Source organism: Mya arenaria, chromosome 6 (genome assembly GCF_026914265.1).
Source record: "Mya arenaria isolate MELC-2E11 chromosome 6, ASM2691426v1".
Lineage (NCBI taxonomy): Eukaryota > Metazoa > Mollusca > Bivalvia > Myida > Myidae > Mya > Mya arenaria.
In genome coordinates, this window is record NC_069127.1 from 44,102,007 (window position 1) to 44,128,790 (window position 26,784).

General features: G+C 36.1%; 1 protein-coding gene and 2 long non-coding RNA genes across 6 annotated transcripts in view; 2 read left to right on the plus strand and 1 right to left on the minus strand.

Annotated features, from left to right (window-relative positions):
* LOC128237011 (RNA-binding protein 28-like) overlaps nt 1-26,784 on the plus strand; it is a 60,063-nt gene that overhangs the window by 18,024 nt on the left and 15,255 nt on the right. The window contains exons 6-14 of one of the 3 annotated variants that reach the window (XM_052952180.1): nt 1,236-1,336; nt 3,882-3,957; nt 14,355-14,447; nt 20,025-20,096; nt 20,361-20,684; nt 20,805-20,850; nt 21,387-21,496; nt 24,733-24,930; nt 25,592-25,656. In XM_052952180.1, the coding sequence (XP_052808140.1) occupies nt 1,236-1,336; nt 3,882-3,957; nt 14,355-14,447; nt 20,025-20,096; nt 20,361-20,684; nt 20,805-20,850; nt 21,387-21,496; nt 24,733-24,930; nt 25,592-25,656 (1,085 nt within the window). The remainder of the gene's footprint in view (nt 1-1,235; nt 1,337-3,881; nt 3,958-14,354; nt 14,448-20,024; nt 20,097-20,360; nt 20,685-20,804; nt 20,851-21,386; nt 21,497-24,732; nt 24,931-25,591; nt 25,657-26,784) is intronic. The other 2 variants (XM_052952181.1, XM_052952182.1) reach the window with 2 other exon arrangements.
* On the plus strand, nt 10,102-11,364 carry LOC128237015 (uncharacterized). The gene is made up of 3 exons (XR_008261477.1): nt 10,102-10,235; nt 10,578-10,985; nt 11,229-11,364. It is a non-coding gene; the product is annotated as an uncharacterized LOC128237015 (long non-coding RNA).
* LOC128237016 (uncharacterized) lies at nt 10,995-12,573 on the minus strand. Of its 2 annotated transcripts, none has more exons than XR_008261479.1 (3): nt 12,514-12,573; nt 11,955-12,107; nt 10,995-11,325 (listed from the first exon to the last, which is right to left on the minus strand). It is a non-coding gene; the product is annotated as an uncharacterized LOC128237016 (long non-coding RNA). The 2 variants fall into 2 exon arrangements; XR_008261478.1 differs by lacking the exon at nt 12,514-12,573 and adding an exon at nt 12,307-12,367.

The following is a 26,784-nucleotide window of genomic DNA, read 5'->3' on the forward strand; positions in this document are numbered from 1 at the left end:
AACTTTCACTTATTTCAGAAAGTCCATATTTAAGAAGACCTAAAAAGATTTAGCAAGTGTCCTCCCTGACAAGACAATCTTTCATATTGAATGCGTAGATAACGAAGTTTGGTTTGGATTTTAACTTCAAACTGTATGTATTCAAAAGTAGCCATCCCATGTAAAAAAAAATTGGGTCAGTATTTGTACGCATTCTGTTGAAAACCATTCGTATTGATTAAGTGTGTAAAATAACCCTTTATCTTTCCTTGTAAATATTGTTATTATTCATTTTAATTAAATTGTGTATCTCGAAATTTGCACAACGCTATTGTTCATAAAGTGATAATTTGCTTATGGTCTGCATGATTGCATAATTTGTGTGCAATGTGTATATATACGAGATAGATACTTGTACAGTGATATTTTATTGTATGAAATCACAATGTTTTTTTATATTCTTTCTTGTTTTCAGTTACAAAATACAACTATTTTTGTGTATAAGGCTTTTGAATTAAGAAAAAGAAATACACAGTTAGAGCAAATGTTTTGTTATACTTGTTCATTTTTTACCTATTTCATTGTGTATGAATTGTTTAAAACGAAATAAATTGTGTTCTGTTTTGTTTCTGTTCTGTTTTTGACTAAGGATGGGATATACATATATATGACAGTATCATAACATAATTAAAGAATCTGTATTCGCTATGAGTGTTCAAAAGCTTCTGTTAATGTTTATATTCTTTGTAATCCAATGCAAACGATGATATGTTTATGTTATAGATACACAAAATTTTGTTAGTTATTATGATTATTTTATAAATCTCACAAAAAGAATTTTATTCTTAACTAAGTTTATAAAACTATTTTGAAATATAATGGAATTAATTATTCAACTTGAATTTTCAAGAGTATACAAAATCAGATGAAATGCTGTGAACAGTAAAGACAAGAATAAATGCAAGTACAGCCTGATTCTGTTGCTAAATATCTGTTCTCAGAAACAAGTGTTGGGAATTTGATATGGAGAAGCAGTATTTATGACTTTGTGGCTTTCCTTAGATCATTATCAGTGAGGTGTTAATAAACACTGACCCCTGGATAGCCTTTATCAAATTGAGCATTTTTGGGGGCAAATACTTGGGACTGTACACTCAAATCAACAAATATTTCCTAAATCACTCTACTTTAATTGAAATGTTCAGTTACTTCTGGTGAAATCTTCAATCCTACTTTAGCAGCATGCTTTATTTCAGACAGTATGTTACAAGCTGTGCAGATGTCCCAAGGGAGAGTGGAAGACCCCCAGTCAGCCGCCCGGAGGTCAAGGGTAATAGTCAGGAACCTCTCATTCAAGGTCAGCTGGTGTAAATAGAAAAAGTCATACTTGGCTTTCTCTGTGATTTTTTTTCACTTTCAAAACATAATTTTGTATTAGAAAGTTACTCACTGCTGCGCAGGGGGAGCCATATATTTATTGTAGATATATGTCTGACACATTTTTGTGTCCGCTCTGTATCTTCTTAATTCCTTGAAGAATTAAACTTGTGCCAAATGTTCATCAAATCTAGTGAACATTATTTCATTGCCATTTTCCATAAGAGTGGCGGGGTATTGATCACATTCCAGGATTTACACAGACTTAAGAATTTGATTTCTTTCCTTGTTCTGCTTTCAATGAAGTTTCGGTAAAAGAAAAAAATATCGAAATAATTAATCTTAGTGGATGCTATGCTGATATTTAATACAATCATAGCTTGCTAATATTGATAGTTTTTGATAAAATGTGTTTTTTCATAGTTTCTTTTTTAGCTCTACTGGCCAAAGGCCAGAAGAGCTCATGCGATGGTAATGTGTACTTAGTATGTGGATCCGTGCGTTCCTGCTTCTGTGCGTTCGTGTGTCCGTGCGTCTGTAAACAATTGCTTGTGAACACAATAGTCTTCAGTTTTGATTGTATCTCGATGAAACTTGTACAGTATCTAGATATCCATTAGAGCTCGGTTCCTTTCGAAAACCAGCCAGATCCGCCCATGCATGCCTAGATTATGGCCCTTGATAGTATAAAAAAATGCTATTGTGTAAACAATTGGTTGTGAACACGATACAGTCTTCAGTTTTGATTGTATCTCGATGAAACGTGTACAGTATCTAGATATCCATTAGAGCTCGGTTCCTTTCGAAAACCAGCCAGATCTGCCCACGAATGCCTAGATTATGGGCCATGAAAGTTTTAAAGAAATGCTTTCTATTTTTAGCCAGGTCTGCATGAGCGAATTCTATTTTTAGCCAAGTTTACATGTACATGTAAATTCAAGTCTAGAGTTAGGGGAGACAATTTGCAAGTCTAGGATTTCGAGAGACAATTTGCTTTTTGCTTCTGCAGTTGATTTTGTGCATTACTCTGCCTTGTTCTTGTTGAAAGCCCAAAGGCCATTTTTTAGCTTTAAGTTCTGTAGTTTGCGCATTCATCTTAACAAAATTGGTTGTGAATGTTTAAGTTATGCACCTGGTGTCATTACTGGCCACACCCAGGGTTCACAGGTTTGGTAAACATAAATCTGGAAAGGTTTGAAAATCTTTTTGTGTGGTCATGCATCCATCTCAGCACAATTGATTGTGAATGTTTGTTCAAATTGATCAAAGTTGTCCTAGGATGCCCTTGACTTTGACCTTTTGACCAACTTTTTTTAACTTTTAAAACTTCAGAAATTTTAACTATGAGTACAGTTTTGAAAGCATTTTTTTTTTGTCAGATGACCTTTACTTGGCACATATTAAAATAGTTCATGCAACTAATCTGCTTACAATACTTTCTGGGCTCAGATGTTGAACGTGCTACGTTTTCAGGTAACCCAAACACAAAACATAAACTATATGTCTGTTGCCTTTTACCCATACATATATGCTCTGGATTGATATGACCACAAAAGCCATGCCAGTAGAGCATAGGCCCTTTTGGGCCTCTTGTTTGTTTAAGTTAGTCCTTGAAATCTCCTTTAAACTCCTTGTGTTTTTTTTGGTCAGTCTGGCTGTATGAACCCTGATTCAGTGATAGCTCTAGTTGACACTACACCCACAAGACACTCCATTTCTCTCAAGGTCAAATGTAATGCAACAGATTGAGACAAGCATGGGGAGAGACATCTGTACATTATAATAGTAGTTGGTGAAAACATTCCGATAGTAGTTGAAGAAAGCTTTCCAATAGCATTTGTTAAAAACATTCCAATAGTAGTTGAAGAAAACATTCCAATAGCAGTTGTTAAAAACATTCCAATAGTAGTTGGTAAAAACATTGAAATTGTAGTTGTTGAAAGCATTCCAATAGTAGTTGGTGAAGGCATTCCAATAGTTGTTGAAGAAAGCATTCCAATAGTAGTTGAAGAAAGCATTCCAAAAGTAGTTGAAGAAAGCATTCCAATAGTAGTTGGTGAAAGCATTCCAATAGTAGTTGAAGAAAGCATTCCAATAGTAGTTGAAGAAAGCATTCCAATAGTAGTTGAAGAAAGCATTCCAATTGTAGTTGAAGAAAGCATTCCAATAGTTGTTGGTGAAAGCATTCCAATTGTAGTTGAAGAAAGCATTCCAATAGTAGTTGGTGAAGGCATTCCAATAGTTGTTGGTGAAAGCATTCCAATAGTAGTTGGTGAAGGCATTCCAATAGTAGTTGGTAAAGGCATTCCAATAGTAGTTGGTGAAGGCATTCCAATAGTAGTTGGTGAAGGCATTCCAATAGTAGTTGGTGAAGGCATTCCAATAGTAGTTGGTGAAGGCATATTCCAATAGCAGTTGGCGAAAGCATTCCATTTCATTTCAACTGGTTTAATTGTTTAATGTTACCTATAGACTAGGAATCTTTACTTCAATTTGTGTGTCTCTCATGTATTGCTCATTTGCAGTGTAATGAGGAAGGACTGAGAAAGGCATTCCAACACTGCGGGGAAATCATAGACATCAAACTTCCCACCAATACAGGTACTTATATACACATGACCTGAGTTGAATTGATGTGTCTTATTGATAAATATTAAAAAGAATTAAGTTGAACCTTTTTACTTAAACTGTGCACTGAACAAATGTTTCATACACCCATAATACTAAATTTTTAATCCTTGAATACTCGAAGTGGATTCAGTGGTTGATATATACACAAGTCCGTAAATTGTAGGGATTAGGCAACGAGTAGTAAAATAGGTACTGGAGTATTCATATTTTCTTCCCATCAAGTACTCTGAAAAACTTGATTGGTTTTTCGTAAGAGACGTGTTCATGTACCCTATATATGGGTCATCGTTATATTGGCCATTTCCGTGTTTTTTATCCTTAAATAAGTGTCAACATAATTATGTACTACTGAAAGATTAATAAATAGAAACACAAAATGTTTTTACATTCTTTTAATTTGTAATTTGTGCTTTTTATATCATTTTATATATAAACAAATATAGGGCATGCGAAATAATAAATAATATACATGTCAAAACATTATCACATCATGCAATTAGCATTTGAGCAACACTCATTGAAAATAAACTGAGCAAAAATCATGGTATAAAAAAAACAACAACACCTGATAATCTTTTGCTTTGACTGCATCTTAAGAGTTGTTTTGGAGTCATATTTCAACCGCAGATGGTTGAGCATGCTTTAAGTGGCCTCATAGGTTAACTTTGCACCACAGAGCGTGCATTTACACATTTTGTTGTCGGCTGCCTGTTTGAGGAAATTTTTTAACTTGAATCTATGAAATAGTATTTAATAATGAAATTTGTCATTCGGTAGTTTATTTCTTTACCTCATTAATATGGATGATTGTCAATTAAAGACATCCACTGATGAATAGTGATGATCCTTGCATAATACGCCTAATAGCTAATCAATGTTCAAAATTTGGGCATTAACGGTTATTATTTGTTTAAATGTCTTTAATTGGTAAACAATAGAATTATGCCAGAGATGCACTGCTATCAAAACTTGACTAATTGACATCAGTGCAAATTGGGGCCATTAGTTGACAGTTTCTTTAATCTCACAACAACTGTCATTACATTTGATAGGGTCAAATCCGTCAATAATGTACCTAGCGGGTATTAGAGGATCCTGTACACTGTGTCTTGTTGGCAAAGTGCCAGTACTGTTATATTGTCTGTATGTCATCTGTGGCCAGTGAAATAAAAAATAATACTTTTTTATCTGAGTGCTCGAATAATAAATTAGTATTCAAGTAAACAGATAATTGACTGTGTTGCTCTTTTTTTGCATTTAGCAGGACATGTTAAAAAGATTTAATGACACTAATTGGTTAAATAACATTTTGGGCCCACTCATCCAATTATGATTAATTTCAAGTTTAGTTTGACTAAAACATGTTTGTGTCCAGGTCTGTGAAAGATTACAACCAGATGAACAAAATACTACACCATCTTGAATTGAATTTTTGCACTAACCCAGCTACTAGAATTTAAGTTATAAGTGTTTTTTAAGTGTTTGATACATTTGGTCAGTGCTTGGTTATGAAGTATGTAAACATGTGCTGATGCTGTCCTAGTGCAAACAGTTTTAATGTTTTCATTAACCCTCTAGCACATCGGCAAGTGGTTAAATAAGTCCTCCCAGTCAATACCCAACTTCCTGATAAGCAGTCCTTATTTGTATAGGCACTTTTTAGTGGTATGGAACAGTTAATTGTGGCCAAATCTTTTTTTTCTGAATACATTTTTACAGATAATTAAATTATCAAATGTATGGTGTCAATGGTATAATTTTATATGTTTTTATTTCATCTGTAAATACAGTTTAAAGATAGACTTGTACCATTACTCTGAAATTTGATAATTTCATTAACTAATTAGCCAAAAAATGCTGCGATCAAGCTAAATTTTATAACCTAATCATAAAACCCCCATTTAATGGCTTAAAATTGGGACAATTGATGTTCAAATGAATAATACACAGATAATGGCAGGAATATCCCATGTCATTAAGCAAAGTAATTGAGTCCTGGGTGTCTGTTTTACATATATTACCCTCTCATAAAAATGCACCATGATAGCCCTGTTGTGTCATACAGATGCTTGCAAAGTTGCGGAAAGTTTGTATACTGACCTATTTTACACCCTGTGTAACATTGAATTTTGACCCTGTTTAAAATTAACGCCATGTTGGATATGAAACTGAATTTGAAATTAATCAATTTCATTCACATAAACTCATTATTTTTAATAATACCGTATTATATCATGTATAGGACGCTAGCATAGATAGAAAAAAATAGTTGAGAAAACGGGGTAAAAACCCTTAATATATAAGATAGGACGCAGCGGAAAAATGCCAAAATCGGAGCCGAAAAAATTGAGGTTGGTCAAGTATTTATAACATATTGAGGTAAAAAACAAACAAAAAATTGTATATAAGGCATATTTCGATAACTGTCTTGTGTATTTCGATAATTATCGTCTAATTTCGGTAATTAAGCATACACATCAATGATATGTCTTGACATTTTGAGAACATTCATGCATATTGTAAGACTTGTACAAATGCTCCGCCTTCTGACTGACAGTCAACCGTTGCAACCGTTGCAATAGTTCCGACATGCCTTCTGAATGACAGTCAACCGTTGCAATCGCATGTATTGTCAAAACTGATGATTGTTTTGATAAGGCTTCTCGCTGTGCGGATTAAAGCATTTCAGCAAAATTAATGCGTGTCAGTAATTAGCCTTGCCAGCGGAAGGCACGGTAAAGTGCGAACAAACAACCATACGGTTTACCATCGCAATAGTTTGTTCTATTGATGTTTTTCTAATGACAGACACAGGTGTTTTTCACACCTTCACACATTTGAAAAGATTTGATAGTGACAATAATGCTACTTTGCGTTATGCACATTCCTTTATTAATTTTTTAAAACAGTAACATACAACAAAATGTTTTGTAAAATATCGAAACATTAGAATCATGAACAACGATTAATTGATATTTACCTCCTTTCCCGATTTTCCGTTGCCGTTATAACTCAATCCAGTTAAAGTGCTGACTCACATCGAGTTTTTGTGAGTAGTGTCCCTTTTGTAAAACAGTAAACACTCCTGTTTGTTTTCAATTTAATTCTCAATAAATCATTTTAAAGTAAACATTCAATATATTTCTGTGTGTGTTAACTTGCGTGATTTTGACTATGTCAGTTGTTCTCTTTGGTGACGCAGTACAGATAATTACTATTAACGCGTTCTTCCCCGGTCCGATATTTTTGACCTGAAATGGACTTGGAAAAAAACAGATGAAATTCTAATAGCGTTGAAAGGACGCAGGCAATTTTTAAGACGAGAATTAGGGGGTAAAAAAGTGTGTACTGTGCATGATATAATATGGTAATTTAATTTTAGATATTTTAATTCTTCGTAAACTTTTATGTTAAATTGAACTGGCATTATATATTTGATATATGCATGGATGGTTTTGGGGAATTTCCATTTCTTCTTGTTTACGTCACAGTGAAAACTACATCTTTTACTGCTGTTCTAGGGCAGTTTCATAATGTCCAAGGGCATATAATTGTAACGCTGCCCTTGGGCATACAGTTGCAATGATGTCCAAGGGCATATAATTGTAATGCTGCCCTAGGGCATACAGTTGCAATGATGACCTAGGGCATACAGTTGTAATGGTGTCCCAGGACATACAGTTGCAATGATGACCTAGGGCATACAGTTGTAATGGTGTCCCAGGACATACAGTTGTAATGATGTCCTAGGGCATACATTTGTAATGGTGTCCCAGGACATACAGTTGCAATGATGTCCTAGGGCATACAGTTGTAATGGTGTCCCAGGACATACTGTTGCAATGATGTCTTAGGGCATACAGTTGCAATGGTGTCCCAGGACATACTGTTGCAATGATGTTCTAGGGCATACAGTTGTAATGGTGTCACAGGACATACAGTTGCAATGATGTCCTAAGGCATACAGTTGTAATGGTGTCCCAGGACATACAGTTACAATGATGTCCTAGGGCATACAGTTGTAATGGTGTCCCAGGACATACAGTTGTAATGATGTCTTAGGGCATACAGTTGCAATGGTGTCACAGGACATACAGTTGCAATGATGCTCTAGGGCATACAGTTGTAATGGTGTCACAGGACATACAGTTGCAATGATGTCCTAGGGGATACAGTTGTAATGGTGTCCTAGGACATACAGTTGCAATGATGTCTTAGGGCATACAGTTGTAATGGTGTCCCAGGACATACAGTTGCAATGATGTCTTAGGGCATACAGTTGCAATGGTGTCCCAGGACATACAGTTGTAATGATGTCCTAGGGCATACAGTTGCAATGATGTCCTAGGGCATACAGTTGTAATGGTGTCACAGGACATACAGCTGCAATGATGTCTTAGGGCATACAGTTGCAATGGTGTCCCAGGACATACAGTTGCAATGATGTCCTAGGGCATACAGTTGTAATGGTGTCCCAGGACATACAGTTGCAATGATGTCTTAGGGCATACAGTTGTAATGGTGTCCCAGGACATACAGTTGCAATGATGTCTTAGGGCATGCAGTTGTTATGGTGTCCCAGGACATACATTTGCAATGATGTTCTAGGGCATACAGTTGTAATGGTATCACAGGACATACAGTTGCAATGATGTCCTAGGGCATACAGTTGTAATGGTGTCCCAGGACATACAGTTGCAATGATGTCCTAGGGCATACAGTTTTAATGGTCTACAGGGGAAAACAAATTAATGCTGTCATAAGGTATACATTTTGAATGCTGTCCTATGGTATACAGTTTTATTCTGTCCATGGGCATACGGTTGAAATGGCTAATGCTGTACTATAACATACAGTTTGAATGCTGCCCAAGGGCATACAGTTGTTATGCTGATCAAAGGAAACCGTTTTAATGCTGTACTAGGACACACAGTTATAATGCTGATCAAGGGCACTAGTAATGGTGTACAAGGGAATACAGTTGTTTTGCTGATCAAATGCATACATTTGGTATGCTGTACTAGAGCATCCAGTTTTAATGCTGTACTAGGGCATACAGCTGTAATACTGATCAAGGGCACAAGTTGTAAATGTGAACTATGGCATACAGTTGTAATACTGATCAAGGGCATACAGTTGTTGTACTACAAAAGGGCGTTCAGTTGTAATGCTGTCAAATGCCATACAGCTGTAATGCTCTCCCATGGCAGACAGTTGTAATGCAGTCCCAGGGCATACAGTTGTAATGATGTTATAGGGCATACAGTTGTATTGCTGTCCCAGGACATACAGTTGTAATGCTGTAAAAGGGCATACAGTTCTAATGCTGTCCCATGCCATACAGTTAAAATGCTGTCCCATGGCATACAGTTGTAATGATGTATAATGGCATACAGCTGTAATGCTGTCCCATGGCAAACAGTTGTAATGCTGTCCCAAAGCTTACAGTTGTAATTATGCATTAGGGCAAACAGTTGTAATACTGTCCCAGGGCATACAGTTGTTATGCTGTCCAATGGCATATAGTGTAAATGCTGTCCATAGGCATAAAGTTGTAATACAGTCTTAGGGCATACAGTTTTAATGCTGTCCTAGGGCATACATTTGTAATACCGTCCCAGGGAAAACAGTTGTAATGGTGTCTTAAAGCATACAGTTTTAATTTTGTCCCATGGCATACAGTTGATATGCTGTACAAGGGCATACAGTTGTAATGCTGTACAAGGGCATACAATTGTAATGCAGGAAAAGGGCATACAGTTGTAATGCTGTCCCAGTGCATACAGTTGTGATGCTGTCCCATGGCATACAGTTGATATGCTGTACAATGGCATACAGTTGTAATGCTGGACAAGGGCATACAATTGTAATGCAGGAAAAGGCCATACAATTGACCTTACGACAGCGGCTTCTAAGCCACGCCCCCTGATATCAAGGGAGCGAACTCTGTCTATGTCCGTCAAACAAACGAGGAAGTAATGGCGTCTCGTGTCGTTTCGCTTTCCGATATTCCTGACAAATGATCATAAATGTGACATTATAATGCGAAAAAAATAGAAGTCAAAGGAATTTGTGACTGGCTGCTACATCAGAAGGCTCAATATATCTTTAGAAAATGACGATATCTAACATTTACGGGGTGAAATCTATCCAAGTCAGAGAAAATCGGATAGCCGCCATGTTGTCAACATTGACATCGATACAAAGGAAAAGCGTGTGTGTGACGCATACTGTTAATGCAAACAAGGGTAAGTTTAACTTTTAATAACATCGGTCCTTCTTACAGTATTGTTGAAACAAAGATTAAATCATCGCACAATATGAGTAAATCATAAATGGCCCGAATGGGGAACCCGGAAGTGACATTAAATAACAGTTACATGCCAGCTATACAGTATAACCTTGTATTCTATAGTATGAGCAGAAATGGTTTATTGGGGTTATGCATAAAAAGTTTCAGTTCTAAGTGATTGAACACTCCCCCTTATGAATAGTAATGTAATAGTTGACAAGTGACAATCGTGGGAGATACCAATCTGTAACTTTTGCATTGCTCAAACATTCACATGCTTTGATTTTTGTTCTTACAGAAATTGTGGAACATGTTCACACACTCTGGCTGTAAAAGTAGACCTGGGAGGAAAAGTGCCCCCGGTGTGGGGCTCGAACTCACAACCACCAGAACACTAGCCCGGCGCTCTAACCAACTAAGCTGACCGGGCAGCTGGTTCTAACCCACACACACTACCCTCCCCCCATTTACCGGTTAAGGCTGGTGGAGGGTCTCCTGCTATTTACCGTTGACACCATTAAAGTATTCTGATTGATGGAGATAAGGAAGTCCCCTTATTATTGTCTTCAACAAGCCTACCGCCACAGGGGACCTAGCATAAGACCAGAAACCGCCCCCCCCACACACACACACACATGATATTTGCCAGTCCAGGCAATGTCAACCGCAAGAGAAAACCAGTGATGACAAGTTTTACAAATAATCGGTAGGACCTATTTTAAAGCTTTTTATAACATTTAGTTTTACTTTGCTGTACAAAAGTAATGGACTATTTGTCCAGAGAAAAACAACAACCACAAAACATTAGCTAGTATCTTGTCAATATTTCATTATGATATACATGTAGAAAGCAAACATCAAAGGCAGTAGCATTTACAGCTAGTATTAAAATATTTAACAATACATGTAACTGATTTATTTTAATATTGGCATCTTTTATTTATTTCAGGAAAGTGTGGTCTTTTGAAGAGAGTTCTTGAAGTTGTTCAGCATGTTGTTTTGATGGATTCTTGGAAGGATGTACCTCTATGATGTTAGCTTCAGTTCTGGAGTATAACACCAGTTGTTTCATATTTAATATCAGATTTATTAAATACATTGTTGTTTTGCAAACATTACTTAAACTTTGATATTTCTTTGGTGTTTATGTATGATATTGTAGGTGAATATCTCTTTATTGCAATGGCAAATATATTTCAAAATATATAGCATTAGCAGAAGTTATTTTTCACTGTTAAAGCTGCACTTTCACAGATTGATCACTTTGACAACTTACACAGGATTCGATTGCATTTATCATGTTTTGGCTCGGAGAAGTTTGCTTTGTGATTTATATATTAGGTCTTAATTTAAAGAATGCCAAAATAAGCCGATTCTGAGACAAAAAGTGTCAAACTAGAATTCTGTGAGAGTGCAACTTTCAGAATACTGTTAATCGAGTGTGCATGTGATCCGGACTCTGAACATTGGATGAACTATCATTAAATATTGTAGATTTACGTAAATGGCCCAAAATATAAGAATAACAATGAAAATACGTACATGTTTGACTTGTTCTTTATTCATAATAAGTCTAAGTCTTTACAGCACATGTTTGGCAGAATCAAGTTCTAATGAACATAATAATTGATTTAAATGTGCAGTGAAATAAATTGTTTTATACAGAAAATAATACCTTAACGATTCAGACCGATCTGTTCTCGTTTTGTTTTGGTGGCTCAAATATTTATCTGAGTTTTGGAGGAGGCCTAGCTGGTGTGAGCTGGTCAAATACAGTAGCTGCTTGAGGGTCAGTGTTTTCTTGATTGGATTTCCCGTCGACAAAGTGCTGATATGAAAATAAGAAATCTATGAAATGTGTCGGAATGACAGCTACAAAAGCCATTGTTTACATAGGAACCATACAAGTATATGAGATTCGGAAGCATGCGATGGTTCGGACAAAAATTTAGTTGTACGATATTTCCTGATTTACTTTGAAAGCAAAGCAGTTTATAAAAACTACATAACGGTATCAACAAAAATACCTCTATCTTGAATGAAATCAATCGTGTCCATGTTGAACCTGATATTAAATGGCCATTAATGCTGATTTGACAACACAAGCCAAAGCATAAATGTACGATGTTTATAGTTTAAAAATAGTAACACTTATTTAGGTCATGCACGGACAATTTCAATATTAAATAAATTTTGAGCGGATTGAAATAAGTAGTTTTGTTAAAAAAAAAAACTTTTGTACAGACGTATAGATGTTTCGCCTTTGAACGATCTTTCAAAATTTCCAAGTTCAGTTGTTGATGAAGTCTTCCACAGAGTCTGATACAGCACTTGCATTTTTATGCCCCCACAAAGTGGCGGCATATAGGGTTGCCCTTGTCCGTACGTACGTACGTACGTCCCGAAGATTGTTTCCGATCTAATTCTTGAAAACCGTTTGTCCAATCCTCACCAAACTTTAAACACATGTTTGTGACCATAATATCTTGATCAAGTTCGATAGTCATGGAAATCGCTTTAGTCATTTAGGAGTTACGGCCCTTTTTTGCCAAAAATTCCCGAAGATTGTTTCCGATCTAATTCTTGAAAACCGTTTGTCCAATCCTCACCAAACTTTAAACACATGTTTGTGACCATAATATCTTGATCAAGTTTGATAGTCATGGAAATCGCTTTAGTCATTTAGGAGTTACGGCCCTTTTTTGCCAAAAATACTTCAAAAATATGTTTCCAATCTAATTCTTGAAAAGTATGTGTCCAATCCTCACCAAACTTTACATACATGATTGTGACCATAATATCTTGATCAAGTTCGATAGCCATGGAAATCGCTTTTGTCATTTAGGAGTTACGGCCCTTTATTTGCAAAAAAAGACTTGAAAAATACGTCCCGAAGATTGTTTCCGATCTAATTCTTGAAAACTGTTTGTCCAATCCTCACCAAACTTTTAACACATGTTTGTGACCATAATATCTTGATCAAGTTCGATAGCCATGGAAATCGCCTTAATCATTTAGGAGTTAGGGCCCTCCGATTATCCTGAATAATCATTATGGCTTATTTTCTGTGACAAAAAATCGAAGTGGGGGCATCCGTGTCCTATGGACACATTTCTAGTTCTAAATAACTTGCTGGTTTCGAATACGGAACAAATTGTAAGCCATCTTTAGTCGGCCTGGCTACCTTGTATCCGAATTACAAGTGCCATGACAACACCTTTTTACCATAATACTTAAAAAGGCGAGGAATTGCCAGCGCATGTATATGACGGACTCTGGTCAGTTTGACGGACAAAATGGCGGATAGCAACACAGCTTATCAGCCCTACATTCTGATTGGCTGATAGGACCTGTCAATCAAATCCTGTCGTAAGGTCAATTGTAATGCTGTCCCAGTGCATACAGTTGTGATGCTGTCCCAGGGCATACAGTTGTAATGCTGTCCACGGGCATACAGTTGATATGCTGTACAAGGGCTTACAGTTGTAATGCAGACAAAGGCCATACAGTTGTAATGCTGTCCAAGGGCATACAGTTGATATGCTGTACAATGGCATACAGTAGTAACGCTGTAAAAAGGCATACAGTTGTAATGCAGGAAAAGGGCATACAGTTGATATGCTGTACAAGGGCATACAGTTGTTATGGAGGAAAAAGGCATGCAGTTGTAATGCTGTCCCAGGGCATACAGTTGTAATGCAGGAAAAGGGCATACAGTTGATATGCTGTACAAGGGCATACAGTTGTAATGCTGTCCCAGGGCATACAGTTGTAATGCAGGAATAGGGCAATTTTTACAACTTGTGGAAATGTAACACATGGCAATAGTTTGTTTATTTTGGAGCGCATTTTTGGAAAATTATGACATCCAGGTAATCATAAGGTTTTGCGTATGATTTGTGTATTTGGGACCGGCAATGGTGCTCAAGTCCTCAACTTAGGTAGGTTGTCGTTCCAGCATCTGTATATTTTGTATAAAAATAGAAGGTATAATGGTCAGGACAAAGCCTGGACTGCTTGCCAATTCTCAAACGACCACCTGTTTGATCAATGTTTTAATGTATATGTCTTTCAGGTGGACAGTTGCTAGGGTTTGGATTTGTGCAGTTTCAAAGCCTGGAGGAAGCAGCCAGGGCTGTGGAGCAGATGAATAACAAGAAAATACTCGGTATATGGATTATGTCAACATTTTTATGCCCCCGAAGGTGGGCATATTAAAATCGCACCTTCCGTCCGTCCGTCCGTCCGTCCGTCCGGCTCTGTAACTTTCCCTTATATGGACAGATTTTAAAATAACTTGCCACATGTGTTCCACATACCAAGACGACGTGTGGCGTGCAAGACCCGTGTCCCTACCTCAAAGGTCAAGGTCACACTTAGTGTTTATTCACAATTGAGTGCTGCATATAAGGACATAGAGTATAGGTTGTCGTGTCCGGGCTGTAACTTTCTCTTGTATGGACAGATTTTAAAATAACTTGCCACATGTGTACCACATACCAAGACCACGTGTCGCGTGCAAGACCCATGTCCCTACCTCAAAGGTCAAGGTCACACTTAGTGTTTATTCACAATGGAGTGCTGCATATAAGGACATAGAGTATAGGTTGTCGTGTCCGGGCTGTAACATTCCCTTGTATGGACAGATTTTAAAATAACTTGCCACATGTGTTCCACATACCAAGACGACGTGTCGCGTGCAAGACCCATGTCCCTACCTCAAAGGTCAAGGTCACACTTAGTGTTTATTCACAATGGAGTGCTGCATATAAGGACATAGAGTATAGGTTGTCGTGTCCGGGCCATAACTTTCCCTTGTATGGACAGATTTTAAAATAACTTGCCACATGTGTTCCACATACCAAGACGGCGTGTCGCGTGCAAAACCCGTGTCCCTACCTCAAAGGTCAAGGTCACACTTAGTGTTTATTCACAATGGAGTGCTGCATATAAGGACATAGAGTATAGGTTGTCGTGTCCGGGCTGTAACTTTCCCTTGTATGGACAGATTTTAAAATAATTTGCCACATGTGTTCCACATACCAAGACGACGTGTCGCGTGCAAGACCCGTGTCCCTACCTCAAAGGTCAAGGTCACACTTAGTGTTTATTCACAATGGAGTGCTGCATATAAGGACATAGAGTATAGGTTGTTGTGTCCGGGCTGTAACTTTCTCTTGTATGGACAGATTTTAAAATAACTTGCCACATGTGTTCCACATACCAAGACGACGTGTCGCGTGCAAGACCCGTGTCCCTACCTTAAAGGTCAAGGTCACACTTAGTGTTTATTCACAATGGAGAGCTGCATATAAGGACATAGAGTATAGGTTGTCGTGTCCGGGCTGTAACTTTCTCTTGTATGGACAGATTTTAAAATAACTTGCTACATGTGTTCCACATACCAAGACGACGTGTCGCATGCAAGACCCGTGTCCCTACCTCAAAGGTCAAGGTCACACATAGTGTTTATTCACAATGGAGTGCTGCATATAAGGACATAGAGTATAGGTTGTCGTGTCAGGGCTGTTACTTTCCCTTGTATGGACAGATTTTAAAATCACTTGCTACATGTGCTCCACATACGAAGACCACGTGTCGTGTGCAAGACCCATGTCCCTACCTCTAAGGTGAAAGATACACTAAGTGTTAATTCACAAGGGAATTCTAAATATAAGGACATAACAGTGTAGGTTGTCAAGTATGGGTGGTATTTTTTTATGTTCAGAGGCAATTTAAAATAACTTGCCATATGTATTTGACACGTAAAGGCAAGATCAACTTTTCATGTACTGACCTTGTTCGTAGGTCAATGTCACATTCGGGGGCATTCGTCACATACTGTGACAGCTCTTGTTTTTATTTTAATGAAAACATATCTGGTTTATTAATAACAATAAATTCAATTTTTCATTAGCCAAAATTTTATCTTAATTGAGCTTGACATTAATATCCAATCAAATAAGCTGAATAAGACAGGAAAGGTCATACTGCATATACTGAAAAACCTCTTCAAAAGGGTCAAAATACTGAAATGCCAAAGTGAAAAAACTATTGTGCTTTTGTTTGCATAAAGATACCATTTTCATACAGTTTTTTTCTGGCACTGGATCTTAACATTCAGTACTTTGACTGTACTTGACATACCGTAAGGTAATGACCTTCGAAATCATGAATGAATATGTAGAAAGTTGTATTAGAAAATGTACATAGTAACTTGGATATCAGATAACCTATAACTAGATATGGACTGTGGGCTTCAGTCACTCATGGGGAGACATATTGTTATTTCCCTGTCATTTGGTTCGGGCCAACATAGCGATGGGTAGGGGCTTTGGCCATTAGGTTAATGGTTTTGTTTTCTGATATAAAAAACTGTTTTTTCTCAATAACTATAGAAACCTTCGACCCAGGAGCTACATACGTTGTATGCAGGTTGGTCATGACCCCTAATGATTTTGAGTTGTGTAGGTCAAGGATTTGGTTGTTGAAAAATGGTTACGGCTCAATAACTGAAGATCCTTTGGGTCTAGGATTTTCATGCATGATATGCCAATTGGTCATGTCTAGAAGATGACCCCTGTTTTTGAGATCTGTCAAGATAACAGTGACCTTGAGGTGTAAAAACTGTTTGTGCTCAAAAACTAAAGTATGCTGGGCCCAGGAACTTCATACTATATATGCAAGATGGTCATGATAAGTGGATGACCCCTAATGTTTTTGTGGTCAGTAGGTCAAGGTCACAGTGACCCTCAGGTATAAAACAAAATGTTTGGCACCAGCCTGGACAGCATAACTGTTTCCAGTATAGAATGCATGGAACTTCATACTTGGTATGCAGGTTGGTCATGACCAGTAGATGACCCCATTTTGATTTTGCGATCAGTAGGTCATAGGTCAAAGTCCTGGTGACCTTGAGGTGAAAAAAAAAGTTTGCTCAATAACTGATTATCCTTGGTATGCGAGTTAGTCTTGACCAGTAAATGACCCCAATTGATTTGGGATCAAGTGAAACTAAATCTGAAAAATGGTTTCTGCTCAATAACTTAAGAATGCTTGCACCCAGGAACTTCATACTTGGTATGCCAATAGGACAAACTTCAAGGTCACTGTTGGTTAGTCTCCAGTCTAAAAGTACAACTTTCATGTCCATCATTGATAATTTCTCAGAGCTCTATGACCACACAATGGGGGAGACAAGCTCTTTTCAAAATATCAATTATATAGAACAAGTTTTCTTATTTATATTGATTACAAGAAGAAAAAAATTCTTTTCGCTTTTCGTTTGCTTCCGGTTTTATGAAGACTGTCAAAATTGTATTTTTATCTTTTTTGTCTTGCTCGCTCCAATTTTTGTTGCTAAAACCTGAGGAACAAAATATTAAATTTGGTCTGGCAATATCTTCAGAGCTAATGAAATTTTCCATTATATATACTAATATCCCAGTGGTCATTCCTAGAAGTTATAAATTCTGCAATCCAACATATATGTAAATGATACACATACTCAAAATAAAACTCAGAATTTTTCATTAGGCCAGAGTTTTTTTATCATTAGATTTACGGGAGATTTTTCAAAAAGTTGGGTAAGGAGGAGGAAATAAAAATAAAAATAAAATGCATAAAATGTCACGAAGGAGAAAAAAATAAAAATAAAATGGATTTTTCTTCGATTTTTTTTATTTTTTAAATCTTCTTATATCTTGAAGACAAAACACACCTTACTTGTGTCAGCTTTTTCATAGGCTGAACAAAGGGTGAAAGACCACTATACAGTTTCAAAAGCATAATTAAAGATCCTTTTAAAGACTGAAAATATTTACCTTAACACAGTTCAAGCGCTTATTGAAATTAATGCACCAGTCAATTGTAACCACGGCACCCCAGGTCCAGCCAACTCCTGGTAAAATCCTTGCCCTGCGGGAACAAACTGATGGTAAAATCCCTGTCAAATGCCCCCGCACCCCAGGGACCCTACGTAAGGCCCATTCCCCGCTATATTTTGCGCGAAGACAAAACCACACAATATAAGCATTTCCTTTTAATAGTGAAGTGATCAAACATTGAACAAAGTTTAAGACACGGAAAGGAGGTCAAATGTTTTTTATATCTTTAACATATAGCACCGTGACCATTTACCGTAATGTGGTTTTCATATAGAAAATATTACCAAATAAAGTCTAAGCCTTGATGGATATACCTATTCACTTCAAAGTTTGACAGGGCTTACGGAAGCATAGACAGTCAATATCTGTGAACTACATTAATTTTATATACTTTACCAAAGAAAATTCGGGAGCATTAAAATAAACTTGACAAGTGTAATATATTTCAAAATAACTGGTTAAAAACTGATTTTAAAATTGATCCTGATATGAACAATATCATTCGAATTCCAGCTATTGGGATGCCCTTTGACACATGAGCAACTGATCAGTTTGACTTCTTGCACTGACTGCCAAATATTATCTGTCTTGCCAGAAACAAACACAATGTTATTATTAGCTCATTTTCAGTATTTTATAACGATTTAAATTATAATTAATTATTAAACAAATTGACAACTACGAACGTAAGAAGATACCTTGTGTTTTTCGCTTCAAATATGTGACCGTGAGGCAGTGTGTTCAATGCTCCTCAGAGTCAAATTCAGAAATAAATATCCATTTTTACTATGATGAACACGATATCATTTTGCAGTTTGTGTTTGTCAGAAGCTTTGAATATTTGCGCTGTAATCCAATTCATCCTTTTTAATATACTACGTGCGCCAACGACTTTTTTATTGACAAACACAACCCACGAATTTCTGTCTCCTTATTTTGACCGGATGTTGTGCAATCATTCCACGAATCGCGAACAACATATTAGATCTACAAAAAATCACAATATACACGCCTTAAGTTATCGACCGTTTGATTTAAATAAAGTAACATAAACATCGAAACGTCTTGGTAGTAAAACCTTTCTATATAGCTGACATTGACTCGCTACTTTCACTTTTGACAGGACGTTGTTATGGTTACGGGTACCTGTTCTGTGTCCCCGTGTATTTGCGACTGGTTTACGTTTTATTGAAGTAAAAATACCGATAATGAATGACAATTAGTACACCAGTTGCTTCTGAGATATGGGTTATAGAACACTAATTTTATTTTCTTCGTAACATTGGAGCAACGTTCGTCGGAAAAAATAAAAATAAAACAAGGAAATTTTATTTTATTTTTATTTGGGTTTTGCAATATTTAGGTACGGCGCTCCCGTAAATCTAAAGATATGAAAACTCTGGCCTTATTCAGTAAACATTTTCGTGATACCAACTGGTTAGTAGAGTTCAAACTTTGATAATCTTTATTTTGCCTTCCTGGAGTAATTTTGAAGACCCGATATGATATTGCATGCGCAGTTATGTTACTCTGCTATTAAACAACACAGCTATCCTAGTCTTAACTATAATTTTATGTAAATTGAATAAAAAATAAGCTTTTCTCAAGTATAAAATACTTCCAGATGGAATGAATTTGTAGACTACTGTTGCCAAAATACATATTTTACAACGAAACAACGAAATTGTTCATGAGACGCAAATTCTATCACAAATAACCTTCCAGCAGGTTTCTGTGCTATGATTTGGCCAAAGTGTTTTAACATAATACCAGTTCAGAAAGTTTCTATAGCAGAATTATCAGTGTTGTATCATCATTCACAACTATTATTATAAAGTTGGGTATTCTTGTTGTTACAGGCCGTCCTGTGGCTGTAGACTGGGCCTTGCCAAAGGCAAAATACCAGTCGGTACAACAACAGGAAAACAACGGTGGGTCATTGGAGGTTTTTTATGTGTTAAATAATCGTGTTGATATTTGCCTACTGTCAAAAATGTGTTCATTATAGATATTACAATATTGATTTGTGTTTACAGGAGAGTCACTGTTAAATATTCTTGCAAATTTAAAAAAGAAAGTCAACTTGGTTTTCTGGCCATTCTTGTAATTCATCATTTCTTGATGGTTATAATCATGTAAGAAACTTTGCTTTGCCAGTTTATCATGTTTTCAAACATTGACATCACTTTTTTCAGAAGAGAGTGACAAGGAATCAGATGACAGGTTGTTGAGTGCAGAAAGTGAGGTTTCTTCTGATGAAGAAAAGCAGAAAGTACCAAGCAGGGAAAGTAACTCTACCCAGAAACGCAAACACGAAGAATCTGATGATGAAGGCTTGTCTCCTTGCGACAGTGATGAGGCTGATGATGATGAGGACGAGGATGTTGATAAGAAGCCAGGAATGGAATACCAAAATCAGATGACTGATGAATCTGAAAGTGATGCTGATAATGATGGAGATACTGATGATGAGGAGGAGGATGACAAATCCAGTAAAAAGAGACAGAAAAAAACAAAAGGTAGCCTTGCAAATATTTAACAACAGAATCACTTGTTGGCTCACATTTTAGGCTGTAAACATTGTAATTCAATTATATTATGCTTACAGTGAAGTTTTGCTGTTTTTAACTATTTTTCAGCAGCAGTGAGGAATGATACAGATGATAGGTGCACAGTGTTCATAAGGTATTTGTATAGATCTGTTCATGCATTGGAGTTGTAGAAAGGATACTTGCGCATTCAATAGTAATAGAACAAATTACTAAAGTGATTGTTTAAGCAAAATCACAGTACTAAGTCTATTTCATAAGTCGCAATTAATAAAACTATTTTAGATGTGTTTAAAACTCTTGTAAACGTACATGTTTTTGGAGTTTCTTTAGTCTAGTTATGTCCCAAAACATTTTTGTGTGAAATGTAAACAAAATGCTTATAACAAATAAAAAGCATCACCAAAAGTTTAAACAAAATTATTAGAGGTCTTAAATTGTAAAAAAAAAATTAAAATATAGAAATTCTTGGTGAAAAGCATTAAATTATGCTTTTGAAAATTGAACTAATTATGTCTCCCACCCATAAATGGGGAGACATATTGTTTTAGCTCTTGTTGTCTGCCGTCAGTCACAAATCTTTTAAGTCTCTATCATGTGTTTCCTGTACGGATAGGAAAATCAATTTAATAGTAACACTGTGGAAATAAGTGGCCAACCTTATATATTCAGAAACCTGTCATTTGATACAACAGAGGATGGATTGCACAAGTTCTTCTCCCAGTTTGGAGCCCTTCAATACGCCAAGGTGGTCATCAATCAGAACACAGAACACTCCAAAGGTTTGTTATACATGTGCATTCTTAATAACCATATCACTATTTTAAGAGTCGAGCATTGTTTTTGTGTTGCCTGAAAAGACGACATATAGGGGTTACTTTTGTCGGCGGCGGCGGCGTCCGCGTCCCATTTTCGCTTGTCCGGGGTATATCTCCTAAACTATTAGTGGTATCAACTTGAAACTTCATATGTAGATGGATCTAATTGAGGGCAAGTGCAGTGGACAAGAACTATTACTCTTGCTTCCATATTTTTAGAGTTATTGCCCTTTGTTATTTTTCATGCTTAAAGTTTTGTCCGGGGCATATCTTGTAGAATATAAGAGTCATCAACTTGAAACTTCACATGTAGATAGATCTCATGGAGGGCAAGTGCAGTGCACAATAACAGTAACTCTTGCTTTCTTAGTTTTAAAATTATTGCCCTTTGTTAATTTTCATGCTTAAAGTTTTGTCCGGGGCATATCTTGAAGAATATAAGAGGTATCAACTTGAAACTTCATAGCTAGATAGATCTCATTGAGGGCAAGTGCAGTGCACAATAACAGTAACTCTTGCTTTCTTAGTTTTAAAGTTATTGCCCTTTGTTAATTTTCATGCTTAAAGTTTTGTCCGGGGCATATCTTGAAGAATATAAGAGGTATCAACTTGAAACTTCATAGCTAGATATATCTCATTGAGGGCAAGTGCAGTCCATCGTCTGTCTGTCCGTCTGTCTGTCCGTCCGTTAGCAATTCCGTGTCCGGGCCATAACTTGGTAACTAATAAAGCGATTTTCAAATAACTTTATACAAATCATCACTACATTAAAAGGATGTGTCGCGCGCAATTTCCAGGTCCATACCTCAAAGACCAGAATCACCGTGTCCGGGCCACAACTTGGTCACTAATAAAGTCATTTTCAAATAACTTTATACAAAGCATCATTACATTAAAAGGATGTGTCGCGCGCAATTTCCAGGTCCATACCTTAAGATTGTTAACAGTACCTAGTCAGTATTAACTATCATGTGATAATTTTATTAAAACTTAATAATAGTTATCAATATCGAACTGCTTTTAATATTTAATGATGTGAACACCATTCAGGCAGTAATTGTTCAGTGAATGGAAGAAAACTACTGTTTAATATAGCAATGGTGGTAAGATTAAACTCTGTTTGGTGTTTAAAGTATTTAATTTTTAATAAATAGCTTATTAACTAATGTTTCATTTCTTACCAAAAAATAAAAGAAGATTTTGAATTTTTATTTTTTATTTTATTTCCTCCTCCTACGAACATATGCACTCATGGCGGTTCGTTAAACAAACAATAAAAAATAAAAAGCCCAATTTCAATAAAAAAAGTACCTACACTGTTGATGTAGAGCTTTAATCCGACCTTCCATATTTACTGAATTGTCTCCCAATTACCATGTTTTAATGCCCTTGTAGGGTTGGCATGGAGTAGGGATGGCAACGAGTAACCGAGTACTCGAGTACTCGATAAATCAACCGAGTACCCGAGTACCAAATCACTACTCAAGTACTCGAAAAAAATAAATATATTATTATAAAATTCTCCAAATACACAATTTACAGACATGTTGTGGTGACCTGTAACTTAAAATCTGTTTCCAATCAATATCTAAAGAACGATAAAGCCGATAAATCTCAAACTTGGAAGGCATTTTGGTAATTATCAGCAGATAAGTCCTACTGATTTTGAGGTCATTGGTCAAAGAAAAACATTATCGTGACCTTAAGCTAAAAACCTGTTCCCTAATCAATAATTGAAAAATGCTAAGGCCCAGAGACCTGTTGACATCTGCTCCATCTTGCAGTGACTTATCATTGCCATGTACACATTTTGCTCCTTAAAAATATGTTACAAACTCAAGGCTATCAGTCCATACAGGCCCAAGTACTAATGACTATCTGTTCAATGAGGCCTTTCAGGGGCATTTTTCACATTCCTGTAACAGCTCTTGTTGTTATTATGGGTGCTTACTTACACCCTTGTCCAGTTAAAAACTACTGATGGGATTTCAATCACAAGAACAGTGCACAAGAACCATTATCCAACTGTTAGTCATTGCTAAATTATCAATGAGAGGAAGTGCCGTGTGCAATCATATCTTTCCATATTTACTGCTTAATTTTTCTCCCGATCAAAAAACAAGTCTTTGAGGTATTGTCTTTAAACCTTCAACACAGAGATATCCAATTGAGCAGAAGTGAAGTGCATAGGAACCATAACCCTGTCTTGATTTTTGTCCAGAGCTTAACTCCAAGTCTGATTTTTTTTCCATTTTCTAATGTTCTTTTGATTCCATATTTATACCCTGTTGGTGAGCATACATCATTTCCAATGATAGCCTTGTTGGCATTGTTTTCATTGCTGCCAGAGATTGTTTAACATGATTTCTTTTGTTTGAACTGATAAAAGGGAAAACAACTGAGAATGGTAATATGGTCTGATCAATAACTTTAGAACCCTTTGTCGAATTGGATGAGTGATATAGGGCCATCTTTGTCCTCTTGTTTTTGTTTTGGAATGGGCCAATCTTTGTATAAATGTCTGGAATACAGGGATATAAGACTGCTGACATCAGATAAGATCACAGTTTTTCATAATAACATTCAGAAATTGATGTTTTATGGCCAAAGGCGTTACTAATGCTTTAAGAAAAATGAATTTTTCAGCAGTTTTCCGAACAATCGACATATTATTGATTAAGCTGTAGGTTTTTTGGTTAGAAGTGATCTTAAAGTCTAGTTTTTGTTTAGTAGTGATCTTAGACTATACCTTTGACAATGTCAAATAATCTTAATTCCCTACTGGATTGCCGTACTACCCTACAACTGTTTATAGGCAGAGTTTTTCTTCTTATCTCGGGTGAGCTACTTAGGGCCTGATGGCCCTCTTGTTATGATGGAGTGCGCTTAGAGATTTTTGTCTGCGCATAATCACCTTAACAGATTAACTCAACATTATGAGCAGTAACATATGTGTTACATGAAAAAAATCTTATCACATTCAAGACTGCTTACTGACATCTGATATGAGATTTTGTATATTTTTCTGGAGTGAACTACTACAGTTTATGCTGCATTTTCTTGATACTTCACAGAAATAATTGTCATGAGCAGGTGCTTGACATAAGTTGCATGGAAACAATCTCTAGTTTTTCGATTGAATGAAGAAATTAGCAAGTATTGTCTGTATAACATACCTGTTTCACAATTGTTCCCTCCAGGTATGGGGTTTGTAAGGTTTAAGGAGCAGGACTCGGCAGACAAGTGTCTGGCGGAGGGCGAGGCAGGGAGTCTAAGTTTAGATGGACGGCAGCTAATCCTGTCCAAGGCTGTGTCACGGGAAGCAGCTGCTGGCTTCAAGGATGACAAGGAGAAGGAAAAGAAGGATAACCGCAACCTCTACCTGGCCAGAGAGGGATGTGAGTGAAAGCTGTTTGGATGGGCGGGAATATAAGAGGGCCAGTCTCTGAGAAAACCTCACAAAAATAAAATCACTAGATATGCAATCAAGTATTGGAAAAAGCACTTGAGATATTTTTAGTGTTATTGCTTGTTAGAACATAACCCTGAAAGAATTTGTTTATAAAACTTATGACATCATCTGCCAAAATCATAAAGATCATGTATCTTTGAAAATTGCATTTTATCTCATTTTTCATTTTTTTGTCTTCAAACTTACTGTAATAAGAAATGAAGATTTGTTCTTTGTGTTTATCAAATTTCTATAAGTTTTTCTTGTATACATAAAACTTAAATTTTAGTAAATTGTTAATGTTATAAATGCTGCTGTCAAACATTTCACAAAAAAGTGCTTGTGTATGTTAATTTATGCATGATTTGCAGTGATATGAAGACAAGAAGTGGGCAGTGAGTCCATTTACATATGAATGTGGCCTACAGTACTGTTTTAAGCGTCATTTTTAAAAATACAAAAGTGATGTTTTGCTTCACTTCCTTTGCAATGGTAATTGATTAATATATTATTTTTGTTCCTTTTCTGTTGTGATTTTTACTTTTTCTTTTATTATTTTAAATGATGTTGGTTGTTTGTTCATGCAATGTATGTTTTTCTGTCCCCAGTAATACGGCCAGGAACTCAGGCTGCTGAGGGGCTGTCAAAGGCAGATCTTGACAAGCGCATCAAGGTATCAAACATAGTAAAGCATACTTCTCTTTGTGTCTGAAACCTACATGTTCATATATCTTTGTTATAATGACTTGTATCTATATATCATATATCTTTGTTATAATGACTTGTATCTATATATCATATATCTTTGTTATAATGACTTGTATCTATACATCATATATCTTTGTTATAATGACTTGTATCTATATATCATATATCTTTGTTATAATGACTTGTATCTATACATCATATATCTTTGTTATAATGACTTGTATCTATATATCATATATCTTTGTTATAATGACTTGTATCTATACATCATATATCTTTGTTATAATGACTTGTATCTATATATCATATATCTTTGTTATAATGACTCATGTCTATACATCCTATATCTTTGTTATAATTAAGGATTAAAATTCGACATGTTGCATTTTATTGGGGTATGGTATGCAATGGGGCTGTTCAAAATGGGTTGAGTCCAAAGGACTCCACCAGCATTTTGAACTGCGCCATTGCATTCCATACCCTAATAAAATGCAACATGTCGAATTTTAATACTTATATTTACATTTATTTCAATCTACATTTCTGCTAAATTAATTGATTATTCAAGAGCATTTTCTCTTTTTTCTTTCTCTCATTGTTCTCAATGGTAGGTAAATTAGAACAGCTATCGTAACCTAATTTTATACGACAATGAATGCACTGATAAAATAGTTCCTTATTTATATGTTTATTTTCTATATCTTAAAGGTCAAGTATATTATAAATACGTATTATAACTGTATTACAACTAGAAAAATACAACTTGGGTTATGAAAAATGAACTTTCGCGAAAGGAGAGCCAGATGACGCGAAAAGACTTAAGTGTTGAACTGAGCTCTTTCTTCTCGACGTTGCTGGTTGCACTACAATATGTTATTGTTTCATTTCCTCGATTTCATGTTGTGTCAGATGCTTAAATTTTAAAAAAAGTCAATTCCAAATTTCGAAATAAGTCTTCATCATTGTAATTTAATATTTCTTCAACTGTTCCATCCATCATGAAATCATCTACATTAAAATCGATCAAATTATTGTTGCTTATTTTGTTTTAACTGCTTTACTGCAGATTACAGTTTTAGGGATTAAGGAATGA